At 40.0% G+C, this 16,122-nt stretch overlaps 1 protein-coding gene across 2 annotated transcripts; it reads left to right on the forward strand.

Moving 5' to 3' along the window:
* Positions 1-272: 272 nt before the first annotated feature.
* fam20b.L (family with sequence similarity 20 member B L homeolog) lies at positions 273-11,679 on the forward strand. 2 transcript variants are annotated; one of them, NM_001091956.1, is given in 8 exon segments: positions 273-350; positions 4,823-5,290; positions 5,851-5,937; positions 6,843-6,952; positions 7,080-7,251; positions 7,340-7,531; positions 9,032-9,091; positions 9,193-11,679. In NM_001091956.1, coding segments are annotated over 7 exon segments (1,230 nt in total). In that variant the 5' UTR covers positions 273-350; positions 4,823-4,913; the 3' UTR covers positions 9,425-11,679.
* Positions 11,680-16,122: the final 4,443 nt, after the last annotated feature.

Here is a 16,122-nt window from a genome sequence, read left to right on the forward strand (position 1 = left end):
CGCTAGCAACCTTCACATCCCACGTGGCCTAAAACTGATAAGCCCGCCCCTAGGCGTGGCCATTAATGCCCACCGGCTACTGTTAGCGTTCGACTGGACTGTGAGCGTCTATAGACTTCGCTATTTCCGGTTAAAGAATGAATTGCGATTGGATTATAAGGTTTGGGCAGCTTTCTGTGACCCAATGAGCTTCTCAAGGAATGTGTCGTGGCACCTGGTTGGTCCTCGGTGACCAAATGCATCCGATGCGGATTGGCTGGGTTGACAGTTCCTATGAGCGCCGCACTGTGTACTGGCTGAGGTAGAGTGTGTGATGTTGGCAACTGAGGATCGGGGACCGTGTGTGAGAGGTGAGTGTCGGTGCAACTTACATCTGACTCAAATGATCTGTCAAATCAGTTGGGTCCAGTCTCCGGACCTCGAGCTATTGCTGAATTTCAATAATCTGCGCCTGCGGAAAGGGAGCCTGGGATAGTAAGAGTTTCTCTTTGTCATCAGATGGAGGGCCGCGGATTAGACACCCCCGCGTAAAGTCAGCGATGGGACATGTCTGCTTATTGACCAATGGCTGCTGCTGATGTTATCGGGCAGAGCTCGGAGCTGCCTATGATAGGGCTCATGTGCAGGCAGGTCGGGCGATAGGGGCAATCTGATCGCAACTGGAATACTGTGTAATGTTACAGGGGGCACACTCTGCCCTGGGACAGGGAGGCCTTTTATATAGGCGGAAAGCATGTCCTAATAGTGACACCAGTGTTACTTACATGTTGTATATTAGGGGTGTGCAGCCCTCCAGCTGTGAATTCATTGCAACTCCAGCCTCCCACTGGCAGACCAAGGCTTCCGCAAGAACTGGAGGACCCCAGGGTGGATATCCAGAAGCCCCTGACTTATTGCCATGACCTGTAACTCTGGCTGGTCTTTAGTGCAGTCTCAGAGCCCAGAGCAGTCCATGGTTGAGATGGGGAGGCAGCAGACTTGGGGAGAATAACTTTTGGCCTGGAAGCACAGACTGAATATCCTGTAGGTTAATATGTGGGATCAGCAATCATTTGTCTGAAGCAGCAGATCAGTCATTTGCCTTTACTCTTTATATTGCTTAAATTGAATGCATCAGTGTAACACTCCCCTCACTCCCCGGTCCTTCACCTTAGCAGAGCTTTACATGTGCAGAGACTCAATACATTGGCCAAGTGCAAATCATTGTCGGCTGAAGCATTGAGAGAAGAAACCAGACTGAAACTGGAGCTGAGCCAGTAAAGCAAAAGGAATCTGAAGCATGGCCTAATTATTTTTGAGATGATTGGGTGACATTAGGCCTTGAGAAGGTGCCATTTGTTAGTGAGGTGTTGGAGCTGTGGAGTCAAAGGATTTATGTAACCACTTCACAGCCCTGGTTGGACTAACAATTAGGGCCCCCATACATGGGCTGATAAAAGCTGCGGACAGACCGAGTCGGCAGCTTATTGGCCCTTGTGTGGGGGCATCCCCAATTGATATGTGGCCAAAAGTCATGTTTATCGGGGAGGGTAAAAAATCCCATCGGATCACAGCCACATCTGTGCGTTGATGCGGTCCCGCCACCCGACCACCCGTATAGCCTCCATTCTGATACGCTCGTTGGACCTACGATCAGATCAGCCTGATATCACCCACCTCAATGTGGGCATATCGGGGATAGAGATAGATCTCCCTGTGTATGGCTGCCTTTAGTATACATGGAATACATGGGAATTATAAGGGCAGTTTGTGGTAGATAAATTTATACCTTTTTTGGAAATGCTTAGTAAAATATAATGGCCCTGGATATTCTGCAGAGGGAGCCTTGTTTGCATTGAATAATGAAAGTGGGAGCAGCCATATATAATTTAATCTGGCTACAGGGATATTGATCCCACACCATTTCCCCATTTTTTAAAAATAATTACATTTTGAGATTTTCTAGATAACAGGGCCTTCTGTAAAGTAGATCCTTATGATTGATTAACTAAAGAACCTTAATGCATTGCAAAAAGGCCTATTGTATTTGTTTTTTGTCTTATTCAATTAGAGAAAAAGCCAATTAGTTAGGAATAGAAATGTTTTAATTAAGTAGAACTTATGGGAAATAGCATTGTCCTATTTTGAAATCACACATTTCTGGAGATTCAGTCTTATAATTATGTGTATAATTCTTGGAATTAAAAAAAAAAATACCCCAACACTGCGCTATGTTCAGTAATATTAGACATTGTACGGTAAATAAACCCACTTCAAGCTGAAGAAGGTATTATTTTAAACACGCTGAAACCTCTTAATACCAAATTAACTTTGAGAATCAAGGGGACGAAGCAAAATCTTTAGAATTGCATATCATTCATCATCATGAAAACACGTATGTTCTTTTCTTAATCCATTCCTGGTCAGGATATTGTAGGCTGCTGTGAATGGATTGGAAAGAAAAGCAAGTATTCCAGTAAATCACAACGCTGGGGCTTATGAGTGGTGAGAAATATAATTTGCCTGCAGGTAGAAACTATCAATTATGATTGTTAAACAGTCACAATAAAACTTTAACAGGATGTCCCACCCAAAAAACTGTTTTTGTATAATGAAAGAAAATATATTTCTAAGCAACATTCTACATTGTCTCCTGAGTCAGAACCAGAGAACAGACTGGGTTAAACAAATACTGGTTATACAGTAACTGCAATTACAGATATCCTTAATATAACTAGAAATTGTAATTCATTTAATTGGAAAGCTGCTTAGAATTAGATTTTCTTAACATTTAAAAGTGTTGAGGAGGGAACCCCCAGGTGTGTAATAAAAGGTGGCAGTGCAAATGAGACATCTTTGTGAGAGATTTGAGGGGATGATGTTCTTATTTGGTGCATTTAGCAGCTTTTTCTCCATTCACAGAAAGTGAAATTAAGTTTATGATTTGAAAGTCACTAATATTCTTATTAGGGGGAGTAGCAGGTGGAAACTGTGAGAGATCTTACAGTATCAGCAGCAAGCCAGAGAGAGGGGTAAGGACATAGGAGAAAATGTGGGATTAAGATGAAATATTGCATGCCATTTACAAAGTTTGTAGTTTATAGCAGCTAATTGTGATAGAAAGCAAATATAATAACTGCTCTGACTCACCTCTAAATCATGTAGTTCAAGTGGCAGGAGAATGTATTCACTGAGTGCGCAAGTCCCTTAATCTGGATTCTGGCAAATGTCCGAGGGGCTGCTGTAAGATTCCATAGTCACTCACTATTTAGTGTGGGGGGGGAGCTGTTTGGGACTCTTTTGTACCCTAATCCAGGCCGGGTTTTGGGATGGGGGGCAGTGTGAAAAAGCCACTGGTGTCAAGGGACTGATTTTAGTGTGCCTGGACAGTCCATTGTATGGTTCCTAGAAAGCACTTACTCATCACAAGGTTTTAGGAACGATGGAGTCAGGATGGTCACAAGGGAAATTCACAGGGGAACAAAAGTACCAGGGCGTTTTTTTTGTTTTCTTTTAAGGTGATTTTTTTTTTTTTATTGTTTTCAAAACAAACAAACAATGATAGCAAAAAAAAAAATTAAAAAATGGGGGGAAAAAAGTTTTATAATAAAAAAAAGTTTCAAAACAACTGAAGGAAGAGAATGTGCAGTTGCTGGGTGACATGTACAAGTGGACAGATTACATAGCTCTGTTTGTATCTCTTACACTTGTACAATACCAAATCAGCTGCTTGTTTCTTTCCCGTAGCGGGGAGCAACAATAGAGCTCCCTGTATTGAGACAACAAAGCGGTTTTTAATCAGGTAGTTCCTCTCTGTTGTTAGCTAGATCATCAAGGGGCCCCAAACCTTATCAAACTTGGTGTGAGATCCCCAATTTTCATATGTTAGTTTGTTCAATGGGATCACTTTGTTGACTAGTCGTTTCCAGGTAGTGCCCATCCAATGTTACCAGGGCCTTTTATCTTGGATATTAGTGTTTCATACTGGTCAGTCAGTCACAACAGACTCCAAATGTCCTGCTGCTAAATGGGTTCCTGCCAGAGACTCATTCAATCTTAGTGACTGTGGAGATATTTTTCCTTACTTGGTGTTAAAAACACAACCAGTATAAGGTTCTTCCAAGCAAATACCCAGCAACAATAATGATCTTAATTAGATTAAAGTTACCTTTTTTGCTCTCTGTGTTTGCTGCTGAGTAATTGTCCCTTTTCACCATAATTTATGTGAATTTACAATACAGGTATGGGACCTGTGATAGAGAATGCTCAGGACCAGGGGTTTTCCAGATAACATATCTTTCCGTAATTTGGATCTTCATGCCTTAGGTCTACTAGAAAATCTTTTAAACATTAAATAAACCCAATAGGTTTTGCCTCGAATAAAGAATAATTCTATCTTCGTTTTGATCAAGTACAAAGTACTGTTTTATTATTACAGAGAAAAAATCTGGATTATTTGATTATAATGGAGTCTATGGGAGACGGCCTTTCCGTAATTCTGAGCTTTCTGGATAACAGGTTTCCTGATGACAGATCCCATAGCTGTATTAGAAATATTATATTTTATTTGTATTATTTATATAGTGCCATGGTCTCCCTGTAAACGGATACAAATAGAAGACATAACTGTTTACAAATACAAACATTTCATTAGAATTAATTCACAGTTACAGCTGCATATTGTTAGGGGAGGAAAGGGGGAGGGCCCTGCTCACAAGATCTTACATTCTAAAAGGTTAATCTAAGTTTTTATTTTCATTGTGAAAAATCGGCCTTAGATAGTAGAGATATGAGAAATACTTTTTTTTGTGTGTGTGTTAATTTCCCACTGATGTTTCCACAGGTTCCTGCAGGGATCAAACAGAGAAATGCCCTGCGCCTGGCACACACAGGACATCACTATTCTTTGCTAAGAGCTTATTATCTCGGGCATCATGAAGCTGAAGCAGCGGGTCGTTGTCTTGGCACTGCTGCTGGTGATTTTGGTTCTCACCAAACTTTTTTTATTGGACCGACTGGAGACCTCTGCTGCTCAGAGACAGGACCAGCTGTCTTTTCAGCGCATGATGTCCAGCTTGCGGCTTACCTTGAACTCCCGTTTGGAACATACCCTGCAGTCCCCTTGGGAGATTGCATCCCAGTGGGTTGTACCACGGGAAGTGTATCCTGAGGATAGCCCAGAAATGGGAGCAGTCTTGCATTCTATGGCAAACAAGAAAATTGTGAGAGCCGATGTTGGCTACAAAGGCACACAGCTCAAAGCTTTGCTTGTCCTGGAAGGTGGACAAAAGGTGGTATTTAAGCCCAAAAGGTAAGTGTCTAAAGCATTGCTCTCCTTACTGTGTGCAGTTGTGTGCATGCTTCACTGATCTCTTGCAGAAATGCCTATTAGTTTATATTTGGTTATGGCAAAAGCCCAAGAGTTGTGTAACTCTGCAATGAAATTACCAAACAGGCATCACTGATGTGATAAGGACACTGGCACAGATTGTGGTGCCACGGGAATCTCTTTAAAACAAATATTGTGCCACCTTTATCGATGTACTGCACCATCCTAGAACTGGGGATACATGGGAGTACCATGGACACTCAGCAACCAGGGCTGGAACATGCTTTGAAGAAGAGGAGCACCAGTCCAGACTCCCACCATCATTTTGCGAGTAAAATATTCCTACAAAATAGTAGCATTTAGTTATATCATTGCTACAGGGCTAAACAGTGGGACACACACGTGTTGGAACAGGAGCTGAATATTTATATCTGAATTCCATTAACCATGACTTAGAAGTTCATTTCTGTCATTCCCATCTGTAGTTTTTCTGCTTGTTGTCAAACAGAAATTCATGTCATTTTGTTGCTTGAATATTTCAGGTACAGCCGTGATTATGTTGTGGAAGGGGAGCCTTACGCTGGGTACGACAGACACAATGCTGAAGTGGCTGCTTTTCATTTAGACAGGTGGGTATGCACCGCACTTCAACCAGTGATCAGACTCCAACAGGTAACATAGTTACTCCGTTCCCAATCTACTTTCTAATGAGTCTGGATGCCTGCCATTAATATGGTGGCAAGTTAGAGCTGTATCTCTGCTTTTAATTTCCCTGTACAGCAATTGGTATTCTTCCATGGAAAATGTACTTTGCTGAGAAAAAAAAACCAGGTAGGGCATGTTGGCCTCTTGTTTAAAAAAATAAAATAAAATGAGCATTTTTTTATCACTGGGGTACCTAACAAATTGTCACCACACCCCCTTGTGATTTTAATTTTCATTCTCCACATGGTTCTATTGTGTTCTTATTCATTAAAGGGGTGGTTCACCTTTAAGGTAACTTTTAGTATGTTATAGAATGGCCAATTCTAAGCAGCTTTTCAGTTGGTCTTCATTATTTATTTTCTATAGTCTTTGAATAATTTGCCTTCTTCTTCTGACTCCTTACAGCTTTCAACTGGGGATCACTGACCCCATCTAAAAACAAATGCTCTGTAAGGCGACACATTTATTGTTATTGCTACTTTTTATTACTCATCTTTCCATTCAGTCCCTCTCCTATTCATATCCCAACCTCTTATTCATATCAATGTATGGTTGCTAGGGTAATTCAAACCCTAGCAACCAGATGGCTTTAACTGCAAACTGGAGAGCTGCGGAATAAAAAGCTAAATAACTAAAAAAACACAAATAACAAAAAATGAAAACCAATTGCAAATTGTCTCGGAATATCACTCTCTATAACATACTTAAAGTTAACTGTTGTCTTGACCACACACTGATTGAGGCGTTTCTGTAAAATGTGAAAATTTGCCAGTTTCTCTTATGTGAATATAATTCTATGCATTTATTCATGTTCCCCCCATTCCTACAGAATCCTGGGCTTCAGACGAGCTCCTCTAGTTGTTGGGCGATATGTGAATCTTATCACTGAGATCAAACCTGTAGCTACTGAGCAGCTTCTAAGCACCTTTCTTAAGCAGGGTGAGTAATCTCTAAGCTGAAGTCCATCCCTAATGATAATTTGCAGATGAAATGTAACTGCAGCTTTGCATGAAATTCTAATAACTCTTGTCAGTTTTACAGCTCTTATTTCTCTCTCTGTTCCCAGGTAACAATACCTGCTTCTATGGGAAGTGCTACTACTGCCGTGAGACAGAGCCTGCCTGTGCAGAACGAGAACTAATGGAAGGTACTGTCACACTATGGCTCCCCGATGTGTGGCCCCTGCAGAAGCATCGACACCCCTGGGGAAGGACCTACCGCGAGGGAAAGTTGGCACGGTAAAATCCAGAGCACCACAACTAATGAAGCCTTTTCCCCTGCACAATATTATACAATAATCCATCACTTGTGTGCTTTTACTATCAGGTGGGAATATGATGAAAGTTACTGTGATGCCGTGAAGAAGACCTCACCTTATGACTCTGGACCAAGACTCCTTGATGTTATTGATACAGCTATTTTTGATTTCCTGATTGGAAATGCAGATCGTCATCATTATGAAAGCTTTCAAGATGACGAGGGTGGCAGTATGCTAATACTACTGGACAATGCTAAGAGGTAGGTAAATGTGCACTTCTGATTGGGTAAGGGAGCAATAGCTAGTTGCATTAATGAATTCATAAAATAACATTTCTAAAGTGTTTGTAGTTTTAAAAGTGAAGCACCTCTTAGTACAGGCAAGCACAGCATCTATAGCTTCAAAGAACAAGAGAGAATGGTGCATGCTTATGCTGTAGGAACTGTCAATGAATGAAAAAAATGTAAATATTGCACTTAAACTAGAAAATTCAGGACACCAGGTCAGTGTATCTAGCTCAACCTTATGGTCTTTTGGCTTTCACGCTCTGGTGCTATTAGCCAATGCTCACTGGAAATCCTGCCCAGAAATAAAGGAAATGTATGCCATAGACCACAATTCCAAAGGCCTGCCAATTGTCAGTTAATCTATATTATATTGAACATCATGGTATTCCAAGAATAAGTTCTGATCATTTCTTCTTTGTGGTTTATGCATCAAATTTGCTAGTTTCCCCTCATTTGGGTAACAGTAATAAAAAAGGGATTGTTAAATAAATGTTAACTTGTACTTTCTTAAAGGAAAACTATACCCCCAAAATGAATACTTAAGCAACAGATAGTTTATATCATATTTAGTGGCATCTATTAATTGGCTCATGTGACCTAAGAAGTATAGTTTGTTTGTGTGCACAGTGAATCGTATGATCCCAGGGGGCGGACCTTATTTTTTTAAATGACAATTTTCTATTTAAGTTTACCCAATGACACATACTACTAAAAAAGTATATTATTATCAAAATGGTTTATTTACATGAAGCAGGGTTTTACATATGAGCATATTATGCAATATCTTTTTTTAGAGACCTACATTGTTTGGGGTATAGTTTTCCTTCAAATTGTGCCAAACTAACTGTGTAGAGCCTTGTGCTTCTTTACAGCCATCAGCCCCATATATATATATATATATATATATATATATATATATATATATATATATATATATATACACTGAACTAAACAAATTTACCCAGCACTATCATTATACAACTTTAAGGAACAATTGCATTAAAGAGAACTTATCTGAATTTGGCAAAAAGAGACACTTTTGGTTACATGGTTTGTACAAAGTATGCATAAGCTGATGCGCCCCGCCAAGGCAGTGTCCATGCATCAGTCCTACCTAAGTGAAAAAGGGTATTTTCTTTGGGAGGAGAAAGACCATACCTGCTTCTCTCTTTATTTGGCATGACCTCTTCCAAAGAAACATTCAGCATTATGGGCTTTTAAGTAATCTGTAGGACTGTGTTTAGAGGGGCGGGGGTTGGGAGAGCAAGCATTAAAGGGAAAGCCACTTTCCTTTATAGAATATACAAAAACAAAAAATGCAGCTCATCCATGTGTTGCAATAATAAATATATTAAATATATATATATATATATATATATATATATATATATATATATATATATATATATATATATATATATATATAATGCAGATTTTTATGCAAGTAACCTGTTCTTGTTTTTGTTCTTTTAGTTTTGGGAATCCATTGGTAGATGAAAGAAGTATTTTGGCTCCCCTGTACCAGTGCTGCATGTAAGGCCAAATGTTCACCTTCCTAATTGGAATCTGTTTCCGAAACGCTTTTTTTCTTTCCTTCTCACTCCCCCTATTGACGTTTTGTTCTCTGTTTGCAGTATCCGTGTTTCCACATGGAACCGTCTTTCTCACTTGAAGCATGGAACTCTGCGCTCCACTTTATTGACTGCTACTTCTCATGATCCCATCTCTCCAGTGCTGTCAGAAGCTCACCTTGATGCTTTAGAGCGCCGACTTCAGACCATATTGGCGACAGTTGAGCAGTGCATAGGACAGTTTGGAGCAGATGTGGTCATGGTGGAGGACAGGATGACTTTTACCCATATGTAACTCCATTGTTGTCCCAAAGAAACAGAAGAAAACATCCCTATGGGGTTGGGTTTGTTTCTACGGTACATCTTGACTTTTGTGCATTGGAATTGACCCTCAAAGCAGCACAAAGCATCTACAGATGCCACACCCACCAGACTGCAATTCATCTACTGCTTGCATCTCAATGAACTAATGGTAGACTGGGAGAGAAGAATCTCCTTGCCACATTCCAGTCTCTGCTATTTGACCTTTTGCCAATGATGCTTCATAGCACTACATAGGGACTTAATGAGCCCGTAACGGTGTGGGTATTAAGCAGCTGTCGAAGAGAATGGAGAATTTATTTTCAAGTCATAATTTATTCTTTGTTTTTTATTTGTAAGGGCGTCAAGCTCATTTTTAATACTTGGGTGTCTGTTTTTATGATGGCTGCTAGGTGCAGAACCATTTGCTTTTCACTTCTCTGCTTTACTTCTATTGCTTCTTGTAAATTATTAGACTATTTAAATTTATGGACTAATTCAGGAAAAGGATATTGAGGAACCTGTTGGGGCATAATATCCATTCACACCTGCAAATCCTGATGCAATTACAGTCTCAATATTCGCAACTTTCTAAACTACTGACTGCGTAGTTTTGTCGCTCGTCTTCTGGCTCTGGCATATTAAGCCACAAAATCTTCTTTCTCTAACATTTGTTTCTATAACCTTTCATTCTCAGAGAGCCACAGCGTAGGGATATCCCACAGGTCACCCCATATGTTTTTGAGCCTTCCAATTTCAGAAAGGCCCCCCTTTATTAAGAATAGGCTGCGTGCATGTATATAAACAGGGCTCTTTCAGTGCCCCAACCTAAGAAACCTCGCAATGAACGGTAGAAAAGGGCATTTTTGGCAACCTCAGTAGATCAGTGGTGCTGATGTTTTCTAACCTCACTTAAATAATTTATATTTCCATTGCTAGAAGGTGAGGAGTTGTACCGTTTTCCTCATTCCCTTCAAGCTTTCTATAAATCATTTGCACTTGAGGCGTGGTGCCTGCAAGTCAGTTCTTCGAATGATTGTGCTCCTCTTCAACATGACTGATATATGATATATTTATTTTCTTGGAATGAAATGAGGATTGTGTATAGTAAGACAAAGAAGAATTCTATGGCGTCAGGACTGTTGGATTTGCAGCCTCCAGCTGTTGAATAACAGCTCACTATACACTGGCAGACATTGCTGAGAGCTGTGTATACAAAGTTGCAGGCTGCATTATGGGGGAAATATGTCTGATTTATTTTGAGTAAAGTAGGAAAAATCATATGTGTTTTAAGCTATGGTTATTGTTCCGTTTCCTTTTTAATTAGGCACTGGTAATCTTTTATTTTAAAGTAATACTGATCTTAAATGTTTGCATCATTCTGGTAAATAATGTTTTGCTTTTTGTTATTTTTGAAAGCCAGTTCTCCATGTTTTGACATTCTCTTTTGTATAATGTGCCATTTTGCTAAAAAAAAAAAAGATGTATCTGATGCAATTTATGTTATGCTGCTAGCTCCAATTTAATGGTAACGTTGGATTACTTTATTGGATTATTGGTTGTGCAAAAGAAAACCCCAAAACCTGAATGTTGCTTAGTGCAAACAGAACAGGATTTCTGTTCAAGTGTGTATGGCTGTTCTGAGCTGAACTGACCGATTACAAGACTGCCCCTTGTATGTCCGATAATAGCATCACCCAGTTCTTTACACAATTGATGAGCACAGCTTCATGGTAATTTCAAGTTAAGAATTCAGTGTTGTCATTGGTTTCCACCTGAAATGGGGGTGGAGGTGCAGTTTGTGAGGGGCTGATGTAAGTGATTATAATTACTGGAGGTGCATTACAAATTGTCATCCCTTCCAGAAATAGTCTTCCTTAAATGGTACCAAATTCAACCTTTCTCTCTGTTCCTGATATAATTTCTGTTCAGGCTGTTTTTTTTAAATCTTGTTTTGTAACTTTGTTTCCGTGCAATATCCCGCTGCTTGACGATAGTCCTACAAAAGGAGCCAGGAGCAGAGAAAGAGAGGGCATTGTTCTTTCTAACTGCAAATATAGTCTTCATATAGTTCTGTTCATTAAGGAAAGTCACTGATGCTGTTATTATGTATCAGGACCTGTCCCCTCCCTTCATTATTCTTACCAGCGCTGGGCCAAGACGCAAGGAAAATGGCTGAGGAGGAATAAATACAGTGTAAGAAGAGAGAATATGTTCAGTAGGAAAAAATAAAAGATACAAGAAATCTAATGTTGCTCTTGTTTTTTTTTTTTAAATAATTCTATTTAGTTGTCTTACATGTTCTGCCTAGAAACAATATGCCCTGGGCTATGTGGCATTTAGTTATGTTTTATTCTAGGATGCGACCAGTGGTGTAACTGCCATGGGCAAAATGAGATGCACGTGTGTTTGGAGGAGGTTGGGGTGCTTCTGCTTCTGGAGGGGCCCCAGTGGGGAGAGGTGGCTGCACATTATACACCTGGGCCCCTATATCCAGCTACTGGATGTGCCAATTTTGTCTAATATCATTTAAAGAGGGTATAACTTGGAAGCAAGTGGGCAGGTTTTATGGGTGGGTGGTATTGGCTTGTACAGGTATCGGATCTGTTATCCGGAAACACGTTATCCAGAAAGTTCTAAATTACGGAAAGGCCATTTCCAACAGACTCCATTTTATCAAAATATTAAAAATGATTTCTAGGGATGCACCGAATCCACTATTTTGGATTCGGCCGAACCCCCGAATCCTTTGTGAAAGATTCGGCCGAATACCGAACCAAATCCGAATCCTATTTTGCATATGCAAATTAGGGGTGGGAAGGGGGAAACATTTTTACTTCCTTGTTTTGTGACAAAAAGTCATGCCATTTCCCCCCCCCGTCCCTAATTTGCATATGCAAATTATGATTTGGATCGGCCTGGCAGAAGGACTTGGCCGAATCCAAATCCTGCTGAAAAAGGCCGAACCGAATCCTGGATTCGGTGCATCCCCTAGTCTGTCGCTTGTGGCTTAATCACTATTGGCCTAAATGTTTCACACTGTGACGCACACCAACTTCACTTAAACATGGAAACCTTGTTTAACTATTGAGGTTCCATTTCTGAACTTGCTTGTTGTAGGTGTCATTGCGCAGTGTAATGCCATTAAATCAGTGGCTGTCTCACTAGCCCTTACATTGGCACTGGAAGCAGCTACTGACCAACCACATTCTACTGCTGCAGACTTATACATTACTAATATGTCATTTGAAAAACACATGACCCACACTGCACCCAACTGCGTATATAGCCACGCCCAACCTGCACCCTTCTCTAATGTCATCAGAGTGGGTGGGGGTGAGCATGACTATATAATAGGGATGCACGGAATCCACTATTTTGGATTCAGCTGAATCCTTTGGGAAAGATTCGGCCAAATACCGAACCAATTTCCAAAAAATTCTGCACTGAAATCCATTTTTTAAAAGAGCAAACAGATTTTTTTATATTTAATTTTGAAATCTGACATGGGACTAGACATTTTGTCAATTTCCCAGTGACTTGTGCCTGCACTTTAGGATGGAATTACTTTCTGGCAGGCTGTTATTTCTCCTACTCAGTGTAACTGAATGTGTCTCAGTGGGACCTGGCTTTTACTATTAAAGGACCAGTAACATCAAAAATTTTTGTTAAAAAATTCGTTAGTATACATGAAAAATAAACACCAAGACAAATTAAACTTTTAAATAGCAAAGCCTTTATTAAGAAATAACTTACAGATACTCCACTTCCTGTCCTCTTCAGAAAGGGTGAAAAGGCGACCAACCATAACGCGTTGTTAGATTTCTCCTCCCTGGCAATACTACTGACAGCAGCATGTTGGCTGGTGGAGCAGGGTTTGTGCTGGCTGTACGGATCCCTCTGGGGAAGGCTTCTCTCGGCTTTCTTTGGTCTCTTGGCTGCTACCCAGAAGTGTCTCTCAGATACTTTATACTTTCCTCTAACATTTCCTTAGGACAATCTCTGGTGTTAATTTCAGCGGCAAAGTAAAGGTCTATTGTTTTCCAATACAAAGATTTCCTATGTAAGGATCTTAAATCTTCTGAACAAATATCCAATTTTTTTAAGATTTTTACTGACTGCCGCAGATAGGTGGGAGCAAGGCCTCCTCTTATCCTTACCTCTTTCACTCTACTGCCGAGTAGCCAATCTCTAATAAAAGGCAATGCCCAGTCTCTTACACTGACCTCCCACAAAGATTCCTTCCCCTGCACCACTCCTCCAAAGTTAAACTTTAGAAAAATGATGCAGAAGAAAACCACAGGACAAGGCATGTCCAACCCCTTCCCTTTTCTTCTGTAGGAAGGTGATTCCCCTTATCTTGTGTTAGGGAGCTGTTATCTGGTTACCTTCCCATTGTTCTGTTGTTAGGCTGCTGGGGGGGAAAGGGAGGGGGGTGATATCACTCTAACTTGCAGTACAGCAGTAAAGAGTGATTGAAGTTTATCAGAGCACAAGTCACATGACTGGAGGCAGCTGGGAAATTGACAATATGTCTATGACAATATGTCTAGCCCCATGTCAGATTTCAAAATTGAATATAACAAAATCTGTTTGCTCTTTTGAAAAAAGGATTTCAGTGCAGAATTCTGCTGGATCAACACTATTAACTGATTCATTTTGAAAAAAACATGTTTTCCCATGACATCCCTTTAAATTTTAGCGGTTTTTAAATTTTATTTAGCTTTTTTTTTAGAAGATAAGTAATATTGTTCACAGACACTCAACATGTTTCTAAAAGGCATCAAACATCCAGAAAGAAGCGGCAGAGCTGTTTTCCTTTGCACACGATGGAGGTATAGCAGAGCAATTGCACAACTGTAACCTTCATCTGAAACTTTGTTTAGCCTTTTATGTCAATACCTAAACTCTGGCTGCCCAGTTGGCCCATTGCAGTGGCAGTTGTTTCACGTGTGCCAGTCAGTGGGTGCACAAAGGCCAGTTCCAACAGCAGCAATAGGTGGTAGCCTCGTGCACATTGCAGGGAAAGAATCCGCTTTATTTCCTCTGTACTTGTCTTCTCACACAATGTTGCAATGGGGAAATGATTCCAGGATTTTGATACCTGGAAAATAACCTCAGCAGGCAGAATGTACATATGACATGGGGCTGAAACATTGTCATGTAGAAGTCATGTCATACCTCCCAACTATCCCTTTTTCGGAAGGACAGTCCCTCTTTTGACAGCTCAACCCGCAGTCCCTCATTTGTACTGGAAAGTCCCTCTTTTCTCTGCACTGAACAGCCAGAAAAAGAAACAAAGTTTCTCACTTAATTGGCTTTTAGCAGAGAGCACAGAACAGCCAACAGGTGCAAATAAGATACTTTGTAACAATTTTGAGACACAAAAACACAGTTTAGATAAGGAGAAATATTTTCAAACTTTCATAACCTGCCAAATTTTGTAAAACTAACATGGTAATTAGGGGGTTTGGCCACAGAAAGGGGTGTGGTCAAAAAATTGATGCGCTTTGTGCGGGAAAATTTTTTTTGTCCCTCTTTTTACTTCCAAAATGTTGGGAGGTATGGTCATGTTACATTAATACAGCTACAGTTTAAAGGGGACATATACCTTGATTTGTCGCTTAGCCTAATATGCATGTTAAAAAAATTTAAGGCAGTGCAGTTTTTAGATCCATTTTTCCATAATACCCCCAAATCCTCTCCAGCACCGTCCCTTTCCCTCACTTCATCTCTTGTCCTAGTCTGTCCATCTAGCAGAGCCACTGACTCTTTCTCATTATCATAACCTGATGATATCAGTGAGTGGCGACCCCAAGCACCTCCCCCAAGTCTCCCTGCTCCCAGAAAATATAGAGCAGGTGATACCTTTTATTGGCTACTTTAATTGTTTTTAGCATTCAAGCTTTTGGGACTTCTTAGGTCAGTGCTTTGGGCATTTATTAGCACAAATGATCTGTGTAGCTAATGACCAGGATGCCCATAAAAAAAATATATATATAATATATATATATATATATATATATATATATATATATATACACACTTCAATGGAGGATCAGCACTCACTGTTGTTTGTGAATAAAATATTTTATTATTTCACACAAATGTTTTACATCTTATCAGATGTTTCTGTCCTGCATGGGGACCTGGATCCTGTAGGAGACGCTCATTTCACTCAGTAAATAGATCCCAATATAAACAGCGGATGTTACTCTATAATAAGTAGTTCATATAAGGTGTTACATTATTTAATCTGCTAAATAGTCTATAAATAGTATATGGTTTTTTGGACGGACCAGTGAGATCAAGGGCATGGTTATGATACGGTGACCATTGATTGGCTGATTGCCGCATAATTTAATTCAGAGTTCTCCAGTTTTCACTTGGAAAGCCCTTTCTGAAAACCAGGCCGGTGAAATATAAGATAGTGGGTAATTTGCACTTTGTAGATAACTGGTAAAGGTTTTATACACACTCTTTAGTAGTTCTGGTGCACAATAAACTGTATGAGCCAAACCCTACTATTACTGTATTTACTGTATTCAGCTGAAATTATAATAAAATCCACTTGACTTGAAGTTGAAGATGTAATTTTACTTCAACCCCCAGCATCCACTGAGAACCTTTGGCTAACAAACGAATGCTCCTTTGACTTGTCATAAGTGATGAGCAAATCTGTATAACTTATTA

Source organism: Xenopus laevis, chromosome 4L, assembly GCF_017654675.1.
Source record: "Xenopus laevis strain J_2021 chromosome 4L, Xenopus_laevis_v10.1, whole genome shotgun sequence".
In the NCBI taxonomy this organism is placed as follows: domain Eukaryota; kingdom Metazoa; phylum Chordata; class Amphibia; order Anura; family Pipidae; genus Xenopus; species Xenopus laevis.

Excerpts from the sequence above, each read along its gene's own strand:
- fam20b.L (XM_018256681.2), top strand. The coding sequence starts at position 4,914 with ATGAAGCTGAAGCAGCGGGTCGTTGTCTTGGCACTGCTGCTGGTGATT. Across the intron at positions 5,938-6,842 it reads GCTGCTTTTCATTTAGACAG|AATCCTGGGCTTCAGACGAG; the intron begins GTGGGTATGCAC and ends CCATTCCTACAG. Across the intron at positions 9,092-9,192 it reads CCCCTGTACCAGTGCTGCAT|TATCCGTGTTTCCACATGGA; the intron begins GTAAGGCCAAAT and ends CTCTGTTTGCAG.